Source organism: Perognathus longimembris, chromosome 1, assembly GCF_023159225.1.
Source record: "Perognathus longimembris pacificus isolate PPM17 chromosome 1, ASM2315922v1, whole genome shotgun sequence".
Lineage (NCBI taxonomy): Eukaryota > Metazoa > Chordata > Mammalia > Rodentia > Heteromyidae > Perognathus > Perognathus longimembris.
Window position 1 is genome coordinate 92,213,531 of NC_063161.1, and position 23,029 is coordinate 92,236,559.

The 23,029-nt window shown below is 38.9% G+C and overlaps 1 protein-coding gene and 1 long non-coding RNA gene across 7 annotated transcripts in view; one reads left to right on the forward strand and one right to left on the reverse strand.

Moving 5' to 3' along the window:
• The window catches only part of Pcsk5 (proprotein convertase subtilisin/kexin type 5), a 411,976-nt gene that overhangs the window by 365,928 nt on the left and 23,019 nt on the right, over positions 1-23,029 (reverse strand). For 5 of the 6 annotated variants that reach the window (XM_048332181.1, XM_048332173.1, XM_048332167.1 and 2 more), the window contains exon 2: positions 3,348-3,452. The exons of the other annotated variant lie outside the window; for it this stretch is intronic. In XM_048332181.1, coding sequence (XP_048188138.1) covers positions 3,348-3,452 — 105 coding nt within the window. The remainder of the gene's footprint in view (positions 1-3,347; positions 3,453-23,029) is intronic. 6 annotated transcript variants of the gene reach the window in all.
• Positions 2,611-15,222, forward strand: LOC125340579. Its single transcript, XR_007208782.1, has 3 exons — positions 2,611-3,122; positions 9,374-9,376; positions 15,213-15,222. It is a non-coding gene; the product is annotated as an uncharacterized LOC125340579 (long non-coding RNA).

The following is a 23,029-nucleotide window of genomic DNA, read 5'->3' on the forward strand; positions in this document are numbered from 1 at the left end:
ATGGAACCCAAACTGCAAACCTATGGCTGCAATGCTTCTTCCAGGAGAATGTGCATTTCCAAAGCTTCAAAGATGCTGTCTAACTGACAGCTAGAGGACAGGGATTGGCTGCAATGACAGCATCTCATAGCTGAAGGAAGTATGACAGAGCAAATATGATCCTGGCCCAAAGAAAAACACCATTTGAAAATTATGAATAAAATCTGTAAATTTAATAATAATAATAACCAATATTGATGTCCAGATTTTCATTGTTATACTTAGGCTGCAAGGTCTTTAGAGTGCTTAGCAATATATTTGATTTTTTACTATTACCATAAATTAATTGTACAAAGAGGCATCATTGTGATAGCTACAATATGCTTTTTGCCCTATCTCTATTACTCATTGCTACAATGTCCTTGATTTTAAAATAAATATACAATAAAGTATTAAGAGTTAAAGGAACATGCTTGTAATTAACTCTCAAGTGTTAACTTATACACTTTCTCTCTTACCCTCTGTGTGTGTGTGTGTGTGTGTGTGTGAATAAAAAGAATGACCAAGGAAGTATATAAAATGAAGAGAATGCTATAATGCTGCATACATGTATTCATATATATGAAATCCTATACGTATATAGGAATTCCTACATATGTGTGTGTGTGTGTGTGTGTGTGTGTGTGTGTGTGTGTGTGTGAATTCCTACATAGCATTCTAAGAAGGAAAAAGCAGGCTAGGTAGACCTAAGGTTTTTGAGGAAAAAGCCAGAGAAAGAATATAGGCCCCCTCCACCCCCACCCCACTTCCTCTGTTCCACCCAACCCCAGTGCTGAGAAGCAGCAAAGTACCCTTATTTCTTTGAAAGCTGTAGTGGGAGATTCTATCAAAAGTCTTCTTTGGAGAATCACCATGTCTCTAAATCCCCAGATCCTAACACAAGATCTGGCAGACACTAGAGACTCAAGGAATGGGCAGTGAAATCAATGGAATACAAGAAATATCTGACAGAAATAGTGGGCAAAGTTCTATTTGCATGTTCCATCTGCTGGTGGGAATGTTCTCTTACATAAACAGATAGAGGGCACAGGGGAGTGTTGAGGGCAGACCAGCCCAGTTCTCAGGGCTCTTTTTATTGTTCCTCAATAAGATAGCCCTGCTCTCTTAATGAAGGAAGGTAATTTGAGCTTGTACCCTTGGGCTGGCCTAAGTGGCCCTATGAATCAGACTAAGTAAGGAGGAGTGTAATTTCAGGTACAATGTGTCCCTGGACCCAAGGTCTCTGTTGGATCATGAAGCTTTTCACTGAGATAAGAAGAAATGAAAAGATGCCCAAGATACCAGTAAGGGTAGAAATAGCTCCATATTCGGTAAATCCTTCATCAAGAAAACAAAGTCTCATTACATTCTGTTCTTAACTTTCCAAACTGGCTAGTACATCACATGGACTTTGCACATGAGCTCTGAAATTAGAATCATTTTAACTACCAAAGTTCAAGACACTTGTTTAGCAGATGAAAAATGTGATTTTGCTGTGAAAATGTAGCTGATTCTACATTGTCCCAAAAGATTACTTTCCCAGAAAAACAAGTTTTGAATAGATGGATAAAAAAATAATAAATCTACATGCTACTACCATGTAAGTATAAGATGTTTCTCTAATGCACAGAAAACTGGGATATATATATTTTTTCTTACCAACAATATATAATTTCACAGCCTTGCCCATTGTAATGGTAGAAAAAAATTAAGCAAAGTAAACCACAGCACAATGCAGAGGAAAAACCTGATTTGCATGGTAATTGAGATAGAAATGGCTTTGCTTTAATAAGGGACGCAAAAGTTTTGAGTACTCCTTAACTGAGATTACAATGTTGCTGACAGGGACTCGTTTACCCATTTATTTGAAAATGAGTTCTGATGGAAAACCCAAATAATTAGGGAAAAAAATAAAACAGCAGCAAAACACCCTAACCAATGACTTATATACCATACGTCCACAAAGGACCTAAAACAAGTGGGCATGGCTACCTTTTTTCCTTTTTTTTTAAAAAAAAATTTATTTTATTTTATCGTAAAGGTGTTGTATAAAGATGTTACATTTACATAAGTAAGGTAATAAGTACATTTCTTGTCGAACAGTGTCATCCCCTCCCTCATTTTCTCCCACTCTCCCCTGACTCCCCTATCCCCCCCACCCCAAATTGTAAAATTCATTTCCAGTGTAGTGTCTTGTATCACTGTTGCATTGGTTCATCCTTTGTCTTTTGTCTCACCATTTTGTTATTCCCCTTCTCTTCCCCAAACCAAATGTATATACAAGACACAGAGTACCAAAATTAAAAACAGTGACAACACGGGATAAGCCAAAGGGAAAAAGAAGAAAAGAAAAAGAAATAACTTCACATAGCACATATCTTGGAGTTCATTCCTTCTTACTCACCTGTCTGAAAGGCCAATTAGTTTCTCATGAGAAGTCAGTTCCTTTCTACAACTTTTTTTTTTTTTTTTTTTTGCCTATTCTGGGGCTTGAACTCAGGCCCTGGATTCTTATTGCTTAAGGCTAGCCACTCTACCACTTGAGCCACAGTGCCACCTCTGTCTTTTTCTACATATGTGGTGCTGAGGAATCAAACCAACGGCACTCTACCACTAGGCCACATTCCCAGACCTTTTCCACAACTTAATAGGAACTGATATCTAACTTTACATTGGTTGTCTTCTCTGAGATTGCCATAACACCCTGTGGTTTCCATCTCTCATGTCAAGCTGCCTTACCCTGCTAACAATAGGAAAAGCATGCCTACCATCATTCCTTCTAGGCTCTGTGTCATAGGAATATATTGTATATACAACATAAAAAGACTTATTTGGGGAAAGATACCGAAAGAGTTCCTAAGAGCAGGAGTCACCTTCTATCCCTATGGGCTCAAGTATCTGTATAGTTCTAGTAGTCGTGGTCTAGTCCTAGACTGTCAATGTAAGGAAATAAGGATTTATGGTTACCTGAGATCCAGCTTATGAGTCTAGAAAATCCCCTTTTCTATGGAGCTCACAGGACTTCATGTCTGCATGTGACTAAGTGGATAATATGGTATTTTTCTTCAGTGATACTCAACCAACCTGTACCTTCTTAGTCTCCTGTTCCCTCTATTTTCTCCATATCTACCATTACCCTGGGCTAGTCCATAGATACTAGTAAAATTCAAGCCCCAGTGTGCTTTTGTCTGAAGAAGAGGCTATTGGACCAGAGGAGAGGATGATAGTCAGATCTAGAAAAGTGAGCCTCATGCTGATCCCTGTGTTATCACCAATAAAAAATGCAGAAGGCTTTGCATCTTGGTTCCCACCCGGCTGGTTCTTCTTACCTTCGGTTCCATTGAAATGAAACTGTGGGTTCCTCTGCTTGAGAGAACTGACCTTTTAATCGTCCTGCTATGGTAGAAATGGTAGTAGTCCTTCAAGGCACCAATCTGCAAAGGCAAGGTGGGAGAGGAAAGCACAGAAGAAAGATATTAAAGTTTGAGCATAGCCAATTTTCCTGTTTTTTATTAAAATAAGAACAGAAAACAGAAAGGTCCATAAATTATTCAATTGCCTACTATTCTTAAATGTTACTTGAACCTTGGTGATCACTTTTCAAAAGAAGGACATGTGATATGAAATGCATGTCCTTGAAGTTGTGACTGCAGAACTCAAGGTTGTAATGGGGCAGTACAATCCCTCCATATCTACTGTTTAATGTTTCATTTATATGCAGCATTTTAAGTAATTCTATATCAATCTATATCCAAATGTGGGAAAGTCAGGGGGGGATCAAATAGCACTGTGGTTATAAAAACACATTGCAATTTGTTTGCTTTGAAAAATGCACAATGAAAGACCTTGTTAGATTATTTACATAGTTAATTTGAAACACATCTTAAAGCAGTTGATATTTCACAAAGATAGCACTGTGTAGTTTGTCTCCTGACTTCAGTAGACAGTATAAATGCATAGCCCTCATTCATTTATGGCCAACCTTCAAGAGCAATGGTAATTTCCAAAACAAAACAATATACATACATCCTGTCTATCAGCTAAGCTTCAGGTATAAAACTAGCTCAATCTACTTTATAATATTCTTTTCTTTAACATTTTTGTCTTCTTGTATTTGTACTCTAGTTCTTAGTTAAGAACAGTTGAAATTAAGTCCTAGTCTACTTGGAGAAAACAGATGAATAAAATCTCAAACAACCACATTCTCTCAGCAAATTTTAAAGTGTGGATCATTAGTCGGTACAAGTGGCTCACATTTGTAACCCTAGCTACTCAGGAGGCTGAAAGCTGAGGTTTGTGGTTCAAAGCCAACCTCGGCAGAAAAGTCTGAGAGTCTTCTATGCTATTAACTAACAAAACCCTGTGGCTCTAATAGTAGAGCACCAGCCTTGAGGAAAAAGATGTGCAAGAGCTTAAAGTCCTGGGTTCCCCAGTACACACACACACACACACACACACACACACACACACACACATGCACACACGCACGCACACACACACACAATTTTTGAAGCACTGAATGAAAACCCAGGAAAGTTTGCATACAGTTTTAAGTGACATTAACTACAACTAAAAAGCATACACTGCCAGCCACCAGTGTTTTACACCTGTAATCCTAACTTTTAGGAGGCTGAGATCTGAGAATTGTGGATGGCAGCTAGCCCAGGCAAGAAAATCCATAAGATTCTTAGCCACCACAAAGCAATAAGTGGAGCAGTGAGTGGCTCAAGTGGTGGAACACTAGCCTTGAGCAACAACAACAAAAATAAATTCAATGATAGTGCCCAGGCACTGAGTTCGAGCCCCAGGAGCAGCAACAACAAAAACCAAAAGCAAATATACTGAGTTTTTTTTTTCTTTTTCTATAAAATTACACTTTGGGCAAGTTAATTTCTAGAACATTACAGGACTATTATTTTGTTCTTTAGCATTCACACTTCCCTGACTTTGGGCAAATACATTAAGTGACTCATTCTCCAGAATAATCATAGCTTTGCCTAAAAAATGGCTATCATCAAAATTTTTCCAAGTGGGACAATGAAAACCTTGGGCTTATATAAAGTCATGGATGGAAGCTAACTTTTTTCTAGATGAAAGCTTTACTTGTAGATAAAACCTTTCATTTCTAATTCATTTTCCTTTCATCATTTCTCAACCACCCTCCCACCCAATTTTATGCTATTTAGAAATCACCTCTTCACTGAGACATTCTGCTAGCATCAAATATTACACCAGTATTCATATTTAAAAGCAAGTCTGAAGCTTCACATCTCCACTGCAAGGGCAAAATGCCCTGACTTACACCAAACAAATTCCAAACTCTAACACCAACCAGCAAGGGATAAAGTCAAGGAAATCTCTAATCTCCATGATCTTGGGCTGTGAAGCAGCAGCAAACAATGAGGAAGAAGACACTGACTGGTTCCTGCCCCAGCCTCCAAGAGTATGCCCAGAAGGGATTTACTGGCCCATTTCAAGCTTTTGGAGGACTAAAGGTAGAATTCAGGAGAGGCTACAATCTTTTACAAGAAAATCTTAAAAATCTCCCAAAGCTTAATGTGTTCATCTCATGTAGCTTATGTCAAGAGCTCCTTGAGAAAATAGAGTATTTCTGAAAGAAAGAAAACAACAGTGTTTCCAAGGAAGAACTTTACAGAAAAACAGGTCATGAGTGTGTGAAACTGCCACTGTATTTAAGACCACAGCTACCCAATAGTAATGGAACATCTCTGATTATAGGAAATGATGGAACTTGACTATATAACTATGGATAAAATTTACATATATAAACACTTGTCCCACTGGTAGAGCCTGGAATTCCCATCTAATGGATTATAGAAAGAGCTGGATGAAGGAGGATCTGCCCTGACATAGGTTGTTTGGGGACTCTGAATGAATTATTTAGTCCCTTTGAGTATTCAGTTTCCTCAACAGTAAACTGAGAGGTGCATGGGTACATTGAACAAAGATGACAAAGATTGGGTTTCTGAGTCAAATGAGGGATAAGAGTGTTTATGGGTTGATGTGCTTATGAAGACTGAAGGTACTGACTTGACTCACAAATGAGTTGGAAGTTATTAGCTTCCCTTTTAAACTCAAATCCTATCTTCTCTCACCTCATATATATCTTCTTCATCTTTCAACTCATCCCTTAAGAGGTGTCATCTCTTTTCTTCCCCAATCTCACTAATGAGAACAACAACAACAAAAAGATTGGTGAAAAACAGTCTTGTGAGCTGATATATCATAAATGTGCTTTACTAAGGATTGGTAAAATGCATAATGTGGGACAATTATTTGAAGAAGATTTGGGAATACCAAATTATAAACTGTATCTAACCTTTGCTTCCTACTTCTACGGACTGATTCTGAAGATAGTCCCTTACATGCACAGATAGATGTTAGAACAAACTTTGTAAATGGAACAGGATGTGAACAACTGGCTGACATCATAGATCATTAGTTGTATATGAATGAAAAATGGATTTGACTCTAAGCTGTGGGGAGAAGTGCAAAACTTGTGTATAATATGACCTGATTATTGCAGAGGGGAAAAAAAAAGAATCCATACTGCATACATTTTCACAGTTGTAAGAATACGCTAGAAACTGAAATAAGGGGATATATTTTTCATCAGTTATACCCACATATCTTTGTTGTTGTTGTTCTGTCAGTCCTGGGGTTTGAACTCAGGGCTAGTGCTCTACCTCTTGAGCCATAACACCACTTCCAGCTTTTTCTGAGTATTTTATTGGAGAAAAGAGTCTCATGGCCAGGTGCCATGGCTCATGGTGGTAATCCTGACTGGTCAGGAGGCTGAGATTTTAGGATTGTGGTTTGAAGCTGCCCCAGGCAGAAAAGTCTCCGTGAGACTTTTATCTCCAATTAAACACTTAAAATCCAGAGGTGGTACTGTGGATCAAGTGGTAGAGTACTAGCTTGAGCACAAAGAGGCTGTGACAGTGCCCAGGCACTGAGTTCAAGCCCCAGGACCAGCAAAAAGAAAAAGAAAAGCAAGCTATAGTATGCACACCCATAATCAATCCTAGCCACCCTGTAATTCTAACACTCAGAAGGCTGAGGCAGATAGATAGCAAGTTTAAGGCCAGGATGAGCTACATACTAAGAGAAAAGAAGAAAGACAGAAAGAAGGAAAGGGGAGGGGAGAGGGAATGAAAGAGATAAAGAGAAGGAAAGACAGAGGGAAGGACCCAAACAAGTAACTGAAACATTGTGCACAAACACATATAACCTCCTCTCCCAGGGGTTCATATGCACCTCAAAGTCCATGTGGTAGTGCAAGGCCCACAGTTACCCAGGCCCCCAAATCTCTGAACAATAAACTTTTGTTTATCCTCATCTCCCCGGGGTTCTGTTTCTTCTGTAAAGCTATGGAATGGCGGGCCTTTCCTTACTGCTTGCTGCTTCACTAACGGAATGCTTACCATCTTGTTTCTTTTCTACATTTTGCCATATTTACCTTCACTCCCAAGAACCCTGGAAGAGATCTACTTTGAGATCCACTTTGAAACTGGAGTTCAGTGAGTACCCTAATAGACTGACTGTGATGCAGCAAAATGAATCTTTGGTTAATATACACAAACTGACATCAGGCTGAACTTAGTTCAGTTCCATGATGGATCCTGTGGTGGGACTCTATGAAGCAGTGCAAGGTCTTTCCAGGGTGTCTCCTCGTATTGCATAGCTAAGAATAATTTATGTCACAAGGATCTGAACACAATGAAGGCTGGACCAGTCAGATGCAGGATAAAGTTGAGCATCAGGAGGTCAGCACTTGGATGCATCTACCTGCTCAGAGGTAATGTGGGCAGAAGTCTTAGCATGAAGTCCCCAGCGTCTGAGCATCATTGTGTACATCCTGTTTTTTGGTAGGTTGAAAAGAGCTTGAGAAGGAAAACCGTGGCAGTATAGTTGGGCTCTTTCCTTTCTTCCCTTTCTGACGGAGGCGACGGCGATATTGCTCATGATAGCCCTCCACAGGTGGAAGGGCTTTAAAGAACATTTCTGAAAAAAATTGGCCCTTGGAAGGAGGCAAGGGAAAAATGAGGGAGGAGGTAACAAGTTGGATGAGAAATGCACTCAGTCCCTTACATATAAAACTGTAACCCCTCTGTACTTCACTTTAACCAAAAAAAAAAAAAAGGCCCTCCTGCTTCATTTTAATCTTTTTTTTTTTTTTTTTGGCCAGTCCTGGGCCTTGGACTCAGGGCCTGAGCACTGTCCCTGGCTTCTTCCCGCTCAAGGCTAGCACTCTGCCACTTGAGCCACAGCGCCGCTTCTGGCCGTTTTCTGTATATGTGGTGCTGGGGAATTGAACCTAGGGCCTCGTGTATCCGAGGCCGGCACTCTTGCCACTAGGCTATATCCCCAGCCCCTCCTGCTTCATTTTAACAGACTCAAAATTAGCCTGAATAGTGGAGTCAGTATTCTGAAGTAGGATCACTGACTATGCAATATGTTGATGCTTCTTCTTGTGTGTGTGTGTGTGTGTGTGTGTGTGTGTGTGTGTGTGCATACCAATATGAGGGTTTGAACTCAGGGTATGTGGGAATTGTCCATTAAGACTGGCCCTCTAATGTTTGAGCCACAGTTTTACTTCTGGTGTTTGGGGGATTAATCAGAGATAAGAGTCTCATAGACACTTATGCCCAGGCTAGTTTCCAAATGTGATCTGAAAAATTTGAATATTAATATCTCATTAAACATTTAAAACGATGTCAGAAAAGACACCATATTCTTTAGCTAACACACTGAATGAAGACCATTCAGCAACTACCTTGACCTACAAGTTCTACATCATCTGGACCAGCCTACTATTGCCCTCATTCTCTATCCTCCAGCCGTGCTGGCTGGTCTTTACTGCCTTAACAGTGTCATGTGGCTGATGCCTCTAACCACACAGCACACAACCCTACCTCCACCAGCCCCATGTGGATTCATTCCTCTTCCTCATCTTTTATGCAAGCCTTCGGATGAAGTCAGATGCATTACTGCATTTTATAACACCATAGGAATATGTCCATTGAATAGTGCAATTTTCATGTCCATGTCACAGTGTGTGCTCCATTGAATCCAGCTATATCCATTTGCTTGCCATGTTATTCCCAGTTTCTGGTACATAGTTCAACATGTACTACTCGGGGAAGACTGCTAAATAAATTCTGAAAATCAGAATCCTTGGATTACCAAAATCATGTCCAGTGGACCTAGTTGGGATTCAAAAAAACTCTAATAAGAATATCACAGAACTATCAAATTAAAGCTAATATGAGCAAAAATAGCTCAATTTTAACTTTGATGAAATACCAACTCTGCCATGGTAATGGTTCTAAAGATTGTGAAAATCAGCTATAAACTTTTTCTTTTTCTTTTTCTGTGCCAGCCCTGGGGCTTGGACTCAGGACCTGAGCACTGTCCCTGGCTTCTTTTTGCTCAAGGCTGGCACTCTAACTCTTGAGCCACAGCACCACTTCTGGCTTTTTCTGTTTATGTGGTGCTCAAGAATCAAACCCAGGGCTTCATACATGCTAGTCAAGCACTATACCACTAAGCCACATTCCCAGCCCTAACGATAAACTTTTGTTACTTTTTTTGTTTTGTTTGCAAAACAGTAGTAAAGGAATGGGAGCCATTAGCCCAATTGTTTTGTCTCATCCTAACAAAAGAACCAATCACTTTCCAGGAAAAACATATATATATATATACACACATATGTGTGTGTATATATATATATATTTAAAAGCATACTTTTGTCTCCTTTCTATTAATATGCATACTTCTTGCTGGAGAGAATTGCTTCTTTTATATTCTTTCAACAGCACTGAGCTTGCTGAGGGCATTTAATAAACATTAAGAAGAAAAATATCTTAACATGTTGGGAGTTATTAAAAAGAAAGAAAGTATATGAAAACAGAGCAGTAATATTATCTATAAGCTGGCTTGAATGGAGCTCCTGTGGGGTAATGGAAAATGAAAAAAGACTACGTTTGTGTTATACAATAGCAATGAGGGCTAAAACAATGAACAGCATAGAATGGACATAGTGACCCACTATAAATGAATCAGGAACAATAGAAGTATATGCAGAGCTTACACGAGTGGCTTATACTTCTAATCTCAACTACTCAGGAGGCTGAGATCTCAGGATTATGGTTTGAAGCCAGTCCAAAGAGTCAAGTCCATGAGACTCTTATATCTAACTAACCATCAAGAAGCTTGGAAGTAGAGCTGTGGCTCAAGCATAAATATTGAGCAAAACAGCTAGTAGACAATGCCCAAGTCTTTAGCTAGCTAGAGAGAGAAAGAGAAAGCAAGAGAGATATATAGAGTGATATAGATAGATGATAGATAGATAGGTATCACAGCAGGCAGATCAAAACCCAATTTTCCCTTAACACTACATAAAAAAATAAGTAAATAAAAGAGAACAATTTCCATATCCATTGTACCTGTTGTGCAATCACACACATTCTTCTTTGTCTAGCAACAAAACACTAATCCCTAATTAGCCCTAGTTCTGTCCAGTTTTTGGTGATACTTTCTTTTATAGTGGTAGCTCTATCCTCACATGGCAAGAATTTTCCTGTCACTCTCCTCTCTCTCCATCCAAAGTGTGCTCTTAGGCTTTCTCGAGGTAAATTACTAGTGAGGCTCAATATCTTGGGTCTTCCAGAAACAAATGCACTTGATCAAAATATTATGACTTAAAACAAATAAATGCATCCTTACTGCTAGTAATTTCAAACAATAACTATTGGTGTTTTTGTTTGTTCTTTTCCCAGTGGCAGGAGGCTGCCTTCTCAACATCCTAATGTCATACGCAAGCATATTGACTTTAGAGTCCTTACTGCTGATAAGAAAATAAGTTGTATTCCTATGATCATCAGCCACTGATATTTTTACCAGCACTTGTAGATAAACTTGCCATTCTAAGCTAGGCACCAGTTGCTCCCACCTATAATCCTAGCCACTTAGGAGTCCAAGAGCTGAGGATCACAGTTCAGAGCCAGGCTGGGCAAACAAATCTGTAAGACTCATATTTCCAATTAACCAGGAAAATGTCTGAATTTGAGGTATAGCTCAAGTGGTAGAATGCTAGCCATGACTGTGAGAGGGAGCCAAATGACAGCTCAAAGCCCTGGGCTCAAGCCCCAGTACAAGTGTATACACACACACACACACACACACACACACACACACACACACACACACACACACCCTTCACCAGTCCACCATTTCCCAGCAAAGACTTTGCCTTTTTCCTTGTACATGGATCCATAGGATGAGCAACCATCAGCTGAAAGAGGGCTTACCTTGGCCTGAGGGAGTTCCCAAACAGAATTATCAGAGCTGAAACCCGGCCATTCCCAGCAAATTAGAACAGTTGGTTACCCACTTAGGAAATGCCAGAAATGCTGAGATCATCAGGGCTTGATAAACCTGTGATTTCCCAGGTTGCCCTGAGCCCTGCCTTACCACTTGCCCTCTCTAATCTACAGACTTCCCAAAATTCTCTACATTTCATTTTGCCACTTTTGGGGCTTGAACTCAAGGCCTAAACACTGTCCTTGGCTTCTTTTTGCTCAAGGCTAGCACTCTATCACTTGAGCCACAGCACCATTTCTGGCTTCTTCTGTCAACATGGTGCTGAGGAATCGAACCCAGGGCTTCATGCATGCTAGGCAAGCACTTTGCTGCTAGGCCACATTCCCAGCCCCCTGCACATATTCTTTTTACGCTATTTTCCTCCATCCTGCAAATAAATCAGCAACAACCAGAGAGTGGGCAAAAAGTTTGAATAGATTTTGCATAAAAGAAAATACACACTTGGCTAATATGCACAGGAAATGGGGCTCAAGTGCAACTCAAGTCACAATAACACTGTACTCACACCAGATAGCTAAACTAAAGAGCATGACAATGCTAAGTTTTAATAAAATTCTGGAGCATCAGAATTATAAATTGCCAGACAGAGTAGAAGAGAGTTCAAGATCTTTGAAAAACCATTTGGCAATTTCTGATTAAATATAATACATCCTTTTTATTCTCCCTATGACACAGACATTTTATTTCTAGGTCTGTACTTAAAGGACATGAAAATATATTTGGGAACAAAACTTATACATAAATGCTTGTAACTCCTTTCTTAATAACAGCCTCAAACTGAAAATAATGCAAATGACAGTCAATATGTAATTTTTTTTTAAGATTAGCTGAGCTCCAAATCCTAGTGACTCAGGAGGCTGAGATCTGAAGACTGAAATTTAAAGACAGCCCAGGAAGGAAAGTGAGATTCTTATCTCTAATTAATCAGAAAAAAAAAGATGAAAACAGAGCTGTGGCTACAGTGGTATGGTGCTAGTTCTGTCTGAGTAAAAAAGCTAAGGAACAGAAACCAGGCCCTAAGTCTAAGCCCTAGTACCAGCAATATATATATAATTATATTCATACAGTGGAAGAGTCCCTAGCTATAAAATGCAAAACGCAATAAGAAAGAATGGAAGTTGAGGATGTGGCTCAGTGGTACCCTTGCCAATCATTCTTGAAACTATCCCCAAATAGGGAAAATAAATAAAAATAAGGAAGAGACTACTAGTATATGCAGTAACATGAATAGATTGCTAAGTGTAATGAGGATACAAAATATTACATATTGTATGACCCCATTAATACAAAATTGCAAGTCAAATAAACCTCATCTTTAGTGGGAGGAAACATACCAGAGTTAGCCTGAGTACTGACACTGACTGAAGATTGACTGAAAATGAACTAGGAAAATATTGCGAATGTTCTCTCTTTTAATTGTGAGGCTAATTCCATTATGGCCGGGGCACATGTGTTAGAACCAGTTGCTCAAGGAACTGCACATGTCACTTGACCCATTTATATGCTCAGTGAAAATACATTGATGACATTAGTGAGGATGGAAATACATGCATGTGGGGGGGGGGGCGGTGGGTAGTTATATTTAGTGTGTGTATATGCCAATCCTAGGGCTTGAACTCGGGGCCTGGGCACTGACCCTGAGCTTTTGTTCTCGAAACTAGTGCTCTTATCACTTGTGGTTAATTAGAGAGAAGAGTCTCTCAGACTTTTCCTGCCTAGGTTGACATTGAACCACGATCTCCAGATTTCAGCTTCCTGACTAGCTAAGTTTACAGGCATGAGCCATCAGCACATACCTGGGCAATGAAAGTATTTATAGCACAAAAAAAAAATGGACAAGAAGGCTGGGGATATAGCCTAGTGGCAAGAGTGCCTGCCTCGGATACACGAGGCCCTAGGTTCGATTCCCCAGCACCACATATACAGAAAACGGCCAGAAGCGGCGCTGTGGCTCAAGTGGCAGAGTGCTAGCCTTGAGCGGGAAGAAGCCAGGGACAGTGCTCAGGCCCTGAGTCCAAGGCCCAGGACTGGCCAAAAAAAAAAAAAAATGGACAAGAGGTTGGGAATGTGGCTTAGCAGTAGAATGCTTGTCTTGCGTGCATGAAGCCCTGGGTTCGATTCCTCAGCACCACATAAATAGAAAAAGCCAGAAGTGGCTAGCCTTGAGCAAAAGGAAGACAGGGACAATACCAAGGCCCTGACAAGCCCCAGGCCTGGAAAAAAAAAATGGACAAGCCCAGCATCAGTGTCTTATGCCTGTAATCCTAGGTAGCCTAGCCAAAGGATTTGATTTAATTACTGCTAGATTGATTTTAGCACCTTTTAACTAACACCACAAGGTACACACACAAAAAAAAGTCAAGTGACTAAAATGAACAAATGGTCCATGTCCTTGAAAAAATTAAAGGAAGAGTGGTCCAATATTAGGTTAACACTTCTGGCATCCAGAACTGCAAGCTAATGTATTCATACTATCCCAATCACGAAATTATTTACATTTAATTATTTACATTTAATCCTTTGTAGGCTTCATAATTTTCACAACTCTGAGTAGTCAGCTACCAATTTTCAAATGGCTGTACCAATATACTAATAATGTTTAATATTGGCCAGGTACTCTAAGACTTTATTAGCATGATCTTGGTTAATGCTCAAAATAAACAATAGAGCCGAGAGTGGGTAGCTCATGTCTGTAATCCTAGCTACTAAGGAGGCTGAGATCTGAGGATCAAGGATTGAAGCCAGCCCTGGCAAAAAAAAAAAAAAAAAAAGTCCATGAGAGAGTCTTATCTCTAATAATCTAGCAAAAGGCCAGAAGTGGAGTAGTGGCTCAAGTGGCAAAGCATCAGCCTAGAGCTAAAAAGCAAATGAACCCAAACCCAGTAACGGCATAGATAGATAGATAGGTAGGTAGATATATATATAGATAGGTAGGTAGGTAGGTAGATATGGAAGTAAAAATGAAGCAACTTTCTTGAAAAAATAAATAGTAAATGGCTTTTGGATTCAAACCCAAATAAAAGGCATTGATAAAAGCTAGCACTTAATACTTATTTTCCTCCATTGTGTCCAGTTTTTTTAATAACCCTGGAAAGGAGATGAACTATAATAATTTTATGGACAAGGAAACAGATCTTAAATCAAAGCTTTTGAGTCATATGACCAAGATCAAACCCATATCTGTACAACAAAAAATTAAAACATTTTTTCAGTCAACAACAGTTTGATTTTATTTTCAATGGTTCAGGTGGCATCTCTGTGGGACACACAGCTGCTGTTATTCATCTTACCGCCTTACCCTTGTCAAACTTATTCTAAATCTTCCTGATCAACAGAGCATGTTAGACACTAAGTCTCTTTTAGTTCTTGCTAAAGGTAGTCTCAGACACCTTCACCATTTCCAATTCGGAGCAAGTGAAAAATGAACAACAGTTTCAATAAGTAAACCTAAGACATAGCAGAGCAAACACCATATTTACCTCAAAGCAAATCATAAAATCTTGGAGTTGAAAAATACTTCCGCAGGACTGTAGTCTGATTTCCCCTCTGGATACAGGGATTCATTCATTCTTTGTGCCAACATACAGCACTGAAGTCTCTACGTTAGCTTACATGTCAGAAAGCTCTTCCTAGTAAGGAGCTAAAATCCAATCACTACTGGCTCAAGCCAGTGGCAATAACCCTGTATTTTTGTCCCTCTTACCTATCAGAGAACCAGATGTGGGTTTCCTGTGCAACATACAAGTTTATTTTCCTTTATATAGTAAGACTTAAGCAGGTTGTTGGAGTGTCCCTCCAGAAAAAATGTGGAGCCTAGAAGACAATAACCTAGTATGGTGGAGACAGGCAATGCACTTAGATGGCTTAGAATTGGAATATTTTTAGAAGCATGAATTAAACAATCCTCACAAAACCCTTTTGATTTTGGTTCTCCTCCAGTCTGTATTTTAATTTGCTGAATGTAAATGACAGAAATGTGCACTTCCGTTGAATATTGAATTTCATTTTCTATATTCTACCTTATGCTTTTATAGCCTGTCTAGACATTCATTTATTTAGTGAGTGTGTACTATGTGCCAAGCACCTATCCAAAGACTACAGATGGAGTGAACAAAACAAAATCCAGGCTAGCATGGAGATAACATTCTGACCTGGTTCCATCAGCCCCACTGGAGTTGGAAATTTATATCTCCTGTCAACTGGAGTTGGAAATTTATATCTTCTCTACTAATTCAGAATACTTTCCTCAAGCCTGCTCAAATAAATTTTTATATTTGTATATTACAGAGGAAGGACCGAGTTCAACATTCAACCTGTGATATATTTGCCACACTTATTTAGCAAACCTGGAAATGACATACTTTTCTCCAATCCAGCTTTGTCTAAAAAGAATAATTATTTCCTTAATGTAAAAAACAAAACAAAAAAATCTTTGTACTCTGTTCCTAAGATAGGACCATTTATTACTGATGTTTATAGTCAGCTTTTCTTTTCAAATGTTTTGTTTTTTAAAAAGAACATCTGTAAGTAATTTCAGGAGAAACTAAAATAAATTATTATTTAATATTTAAGATATTCCACCTGCTTTTAAGATACATAGTACACACACAAGTCTAAGATAGAAAGAAAGAGCACTCCTGGCTTACATTTGAGTCTATACTATTTTCATTAATGGTCATCGTAGAAAACGTGGAATACTTCCACACATACAAAAAGAGACAAAAAATAGTTCATATTTCCATAGGTGAAAATATTGCTAGAACTAGCTCCTGGGATAATTCATTTATGACTCTCAACTTTGTCTACCTATTAGAATTATATCAAGATGCAAAAAAGACATACAAATACCAGAATTCATCTGCCCTAGAGATTCTGATTTAAGAATTTGAGTTAAGGGCAAGGGGTAGTGAGTTGGTGATATAGTGCAGAAATTTCTGTAGGTGATTCTAACCTTCTACCAAAGTGAAACATGGTTCTAATCCAGCCACTGCAAGCTGGAGCTATAAAGCCACTGCCCTGAACTGTGAGAGATCCATTCAAATAGTCCCTACTACTTACTTAACGTTAGTGAAGATAAGAAAAATTTCAAATTAACTTTTATTATTTATTTATCTTAATTTATCTACATATGCGCTTATTTATTTTGTGGTGCTGGGAATCAAACCCAGGTCCTTACGCATAGTAGGCAAGCCCAAACTGGATTTTAGAAATAATATAATAGCTTATTTTGTTCGTTTGTTCCTTTAATTATTTCAATTATTTCAGGAGCCCCCTTTCCTATGACAAAAATAAGTTTACAAAAATGTGTTTAGTATACTCAGATTTATAATTTTCAGTATTTTTGTGATCCAGGGGTCAATAGATGTTCTTTGGTGCTCTATAGAAATTTTAGTAGCTCATTTTGTTCTTAAAAAGGAAAGGTCACAGTATTCCTACTGAAGAAGTTGTGAGTAGGTGCTGGTAGCTCTCACCTGAGATTTGATCCACTCAGAAGGCTGAGATTTAAGGATGAGAGTCCAAAGCCAGCCTGGACAGAAACATCCATGTGACTCTTATCTCCAATTAAATACCAAAAGGCCAGAAGTAGAGGACTGGCTAAAGTGGTAGAGTGTAAAAGCCAAGTGAGAGCGCAAGGCCCTGAGTTCAAGCTTCTGTACTGACACAATCAAGGTTTTAAACAGTGCCCCTGGCTCTCACCTGTAATAGTAACTACTCAGGAAGCTGAGATCTGAAGATCAAGGTTTGAAACTAGCCTGGGCAGAAAAGTACTTGAGACACTCATTTTAAATTAACCAGCAAGAAGCCAGAAATGAAAATATGGCCCAAAAGGAAGAACATAAAGAAAAACCTAAGAGGACCCTAGTACTGGAACACACTTACAAATTTGTGTGTATGTGCATGATTATGATAATCATACACAATATATACAGCCTTGTGTGTATGTGCATGATTATGATAATCATACACAATATATACAGCCTTCCGTTGGTGAAATGAAGAACGTATTTCAACATTCTTTAGAAGAACACTGATTTCCATTAAAAAGACCATGTCAGCCACAACAAAATACAACTCATTATGCTACATGATGGAGTCGTTTGGCAGTATTGAAAACTGGAAAAGTAGTTGGCAAGTTCAAAATAAAGATGAGCAGGCAGAAATGGCTCAGAGGTTCCTAGGAGCGGTTAGCCATGCATCTAAAAATATTGTCTTGGAAACAAATGAGTTAGTATAATCCTGGAATTACCGGGACCAGACCAGCAGCACTGGCACCACATACAAGTTTGGCAGAAATATTTGCACAACCCCCCCAACCCATGTAAACCACATAAACTTGTATCTACATATCTCCTTGCTCAGCCAGCTGAGTCCAAAAAAAGGGAATGAGCAATCTTTTTGACATGTGTAATCAAAACAGTGCACATAGCCATGTTTCAAAAGCTTAGTAGTAGTGTGGCTGATGGCCTCCATGTTGGACAATACAGTCCTTTTTTAGTGCCATTCCTGTGGGCTTGAACTCAGGGCCTGAGCACTGTCCCTGAGCTTTTTTGCTGGTGTTCTGCCACCTGAGCCACAGCTCCACTTCCAGTTTTTTTGAGATGTTTAATTGGAGATAAGGGTTTCACAGACTTTCCTGTCCAGGCAAGCTTCAAACTGTAATCCTCAGATTTCAGCCCCCTAAGTAGCTAAGATTACAGGTGTGAGCTACCGATGCCTGGAGTTTTTTTAATTGATTTTTTAAAATTATATTCTTATTACCTGTAAGTCGTTGTAGTTGATGTTACAATTCAATATATCAGTTTCAACATGCATCTTCATCAATGTCACCCCTTTCATCTAATCACAGCATGCACTGTTAGATGACAAAATAAATTGCCCATGTATAAAATGTGACTGATTACTAAAAACATAAAGATCAGATTATGTATTTTTTAGTTTAAAAAGCTCTGTTCCTGTTCATTTAATTTGTATAGTTATTTATTAATGATTACTTAAGTTTACCCATGAGTAAGTTTTACAAATGAAATTCAGAGGTGATGTACATACCAATAACTAACCATTAAAAGTTGAAAGTTGCCTGATTCCAGTGACTCATGCCTATAATCCTAACTACTCAGGAGGCTGACATTTGACAGGAGGTTCAAGACCAATCAGGGCAGAAAAGTCAGTGAGACTCTGATATCCAACTGATCAGCAAAAAGCTAGAAGTAGAAGTAGAGGTATGGCCCAAGTGGTAGAGCGTCAACCTTAAGCAAAAAAGCCAAATAATAGTGCAAGGCCCTGAGTTCAAACCCCACTATGGGCATGCACACACACCCATACACACACACACACACACACACACAATTAAAAGTTTATCTCAAGCAGAGCATGAGTGGCTCATCCCTGCATCCCTGTAATCCTAACTACTCAGGAGACTGAGATCTGAGGATCGAAGTTCAAAACCAGCATGGGTAAAGAAGTCCCCATAAGACTCTTGTTTCCAATTAAACAATCAAAACAGGAAGTGGAGCTGTGGGTAGAGCACCAGCCCTGAGCAAAAGAGCTCAGGGACAGCTCCCAGGCCCCAAGTTCAAGCCCAACTACTGACAACAATAACAAAAACAAACAACAACAACAACAACAAAAGTTCATCTTCTCAAAATCATTGAGTCCTGACCTATACTGTTTTATGTGAACTAAATATTCTTAGCTTTCACTGCCCATATACAGAAAGACCAATTCAATTTTCCAAATTTTCAATGTCTCACACTATGAATGTAGATTATATTTTCATTTCAAATAAAATTCTTCAATATCTCCATAGATACTTTTCCTTTAATCAGGCACAGTAACAACTCATCAAGCACAGATTTTATCTTCATGAAATTTTCAGTGCCTCTTCCTGGAATTCCTTCTTATAGACACTCACTACCCATGATACCAAGGACCATACATTACTCATTCTGTTTCTGCTTCATTCTTTCATCACATAGGAAAAAAGATTTTACCTGCTGCTAGCCCCCAGGTGACAAGTCATTCTTTAATCGATGCATACTCAGGAAAGCAAAATTGGGACATGTGTTTAAGGAAAACATTGCTAAGGCAGATCTGTTGCCCCTCACCTGCACACACACACATACCTGCTCAGAAAGCACATACATTTTTTAGAAAATGCCAAGTGGTCTGGATGATCCGAGAGTTTCAACACCACTTGCAATTGCCTACTTAAAAAATTTTACAATCTTCTCAACAGGACCAATAAATAACTCACCAGGCCATGTGAACTATCCTATCCCATTTCACAACAGCATTCTCAACTGGACCAATAAATAACTCACCAAGCCATGTGAACTGTCCCACCCCATTTCACAACAGCATCGCTTGTATTCTCCTGCCTTTCCCACTGTCAAAGTTCCCATCATGGGGCTGGGAATGGAGATTAGTAGTAGAGTGCTTGCCTTGAATGCAGTAAGCTCTGTGTTCGATTCCTCAGTACCACATACACAGAAAAGGCTGGAAGTGGTGCTGTGGATCAAGTGGTAGAGTGCTAGTCTTCAGGCCCTGAGTCCAAGCCCCAGGACTGGCAAAAAAAAAAAGTTTTCATCACTTTAATATGATGCCGTATGAGAGAATAGAGGCTGTGATACAACCCTTGGGTTAAAATCCCATTACTACAACAACCAAAAACAAAGATGATGATGGGCTGGGAATGTAGCTTAGTGGTATAGTGCTTGCCTAGCATGCATGAAGTCCTGGGTTTGATTCCTCAGCACCATATACACAGAAAAAGCCAGAAGTGGTACTGTGGCTCAAGAGGTAGAGTGCTAGCCTTGAGCAAAAAGAAGGTAGGGATAGAGCTCCGGCCCTAAGTCCAAGCCCCAAGACTGGCAAAAAAAAAAAAAAAAAAAAGATGATGATGTCATATCCTTTTGCACAGCTTGATTTCTCTTCTACTTATATAACAACAAACATTAGCTTAAATGTTTTAATTTGGCTCAGAAGAGTCTACCGGATGTTATATCCATTTACCTTTATACTCTCATCTTCTCACATCTTCATAATTCACATAGGCCAACTCCAATGGCCTCTTCCTACCCAGCCTCTGGGCTTCTGCACTTGCCATGTGGCCTGCCTAATATTATCTTTGTTTTAGTCTCCCTATTCCTAATTCCTTCCCAGTATTTAGGTCTTAGTTGATATATCATTTCCTCGTGGATCAAAGTCTTTTTTGAGGTTCTAGGAGGCCTTTTCCAGTGAATTCCCTTGGCCAAGCTGCTTATTTCCTTACTAACTTTTAAATACTAGTATATTGCCAAGAACTATTAGTGCCTGGTACATAGTGGTTGTCCAGTGCAGGTTTATAAAAACAAGTGTATAAATGAATAAATGCTATGAAATATGAAAAGGATAAATATTATATCCATCTCCAAAATAACAAATCTTCAACCTCATTAAATTCAATGAAATACCCAAGTTGACCCTTGCAGCAAAAGGTGGAAACCAATTTTTTCTAATATATTCAGTGTGCTTTCACTACTCTAAACCAAACCCTAAAGGATATCATAATGTATGCTGAGAGTCATAATTTCAATTTTTACTGAAGTTTCAACTCCAACAAGATTAACTTCAGGAATAATATCTTTAGACCAACAATTTCTGAGCCTAGCTTCTGTCAAGCTGTTATTTATATTTATTATCTATTTATTTTCTCAAACATAAAATCCCCTTGACCCTTATCTTAGCAGTTTGTTTGTTTTTAAATATATCTATTTATCAAATAAATCCAAAAAAGAGAGTTTAAGTAACCATTGTGCCTACTAAGTAAATGTTTGTATCCATCAACTAGAAAGTCAGAAGTAATGTTTAAGAAAATGTGCTTGGTGCAGTAGATTGAGCTTTAAGTATCTCTCATGTATCATTCCTAAAGTACTTGCTGTTGACATAAAAGATAAACTCCATACAACACTTTACCAGAAGAATCATTGCAATGTCTATGGATTTTTGCAATAACTGAAGACATACTTATCTAGACAAAAACCTCATATCTAGAGAAATGAAGGAGGAAAAAAAAACAACTGCATTTAATATAGTCAGCTTCCGTGGAACTAAAAATTAGTCCATGAATTATTTTAATATTCTAAGCCTTAAGGATATGGCTTGGAGATGCTGAAATTGGTCAACTAAAGGCAAGGAATTTAGTGTAAGAACAGAGTTTCCGCAGGTTTCCTCCCCCTCCTCAATTCTAACATGCCAACATTCTGTAGCTAAATTGTGAAACCTCTTTAAAGCCCCAATAAACTAAAATGATAAGGACCTGGGGTGGAGAATGGTTCAGGCAGTCACAGGCTCTTACTCCCATTTCAAATGTGCCATGGTAATTTGAATTCCTACCATGACTATATTAAATATGCTGATATCGCTCAAGTCTGTTAATATTTCAGGCAGTGTCTAACTTCCATAGACTTATAGATAAACAGAACTCACCACGGTGCATGTATCAATGTTAACCTCATTGCACAGTCTTTCAAAGTACGTGCAAGACACTCAGGAACAGTCCAGCACAGCCAAGTTTCATTTACTGGCCCTAAGCACTACCATCATGGCTGAAGGCAAATCTATTACAGCAGTCATATTTCTGCTTGCAAGAGTAATGATTATTCCTGTCTCCCCCAGAATGAGCTTTCTGACTGCCACAGCAAAGACATGCCTGATTCCCAGGGATGGACCTACATACATCATGCCTTAGCTATTTGATTAATCATTTATCATATTATTATACTGCCATAATAACCCATCTGTGAACTCTTTGCAGTACCAAAGTCAGAAAAAATATCATTTCTTATCAAGGCAGCATAAGGAATGGGATACCTCCAAAACTGAGTTTTTTCTTAGGTGCTACCTACTTATACATGACAATTCCTTTGACTAGTCTTCCCTTATATATCCTTAAAGAAATATTCCTTAGCAGGAATTCTTAAAGGTGCATATATATGCATGTATATGTATATACATATATATACATATATATACCAGTCTTCCCCTATATATCCCTTAAAGAAATGTTCCTTAGGAGGAATTCTTAAAGATGCATACACATACATACGCATACACACACACACCTATATATATATACATATATATACACGTATACATCTTTAAGAATTGAATTGAGATTAAGAAAAGGATTGAGATGACCAGAAGAATTTCTTTTGTTAATGCTGGTCCTGGGGCTTGAACTCAGGGCCTTGTGCTCTCACAATCAAAGGCTGGTACTCTACCACATAAGCCACACCTCCAATTCCCAGAAGAAGAAAAAAAAAATTCCACATTGTGTGTGTGTGTGTGTGTGTGTGTGTGTGTGTGACTAGGATTTGAATTCAGGGCCTCATATTTGTGATGTTGGCACTCTCCACTGAGTCCCAGCCTTTAGCCTTATTTTTTGCTGGTTATTTTTGACATGTAGTTGTTTTCCCATCTGAGCAAACACCTGAGCTGCAATCAATGCTTCTGGGATGGCAGATGCTTGCCACTACCTTGGAGCTAAATTCTTGTAGACTTTTCTTCCTGGGTGGTCTTGGGTGATCCTTCCAATCTCAGCCTCCCACATAGCTCGGGATGACAA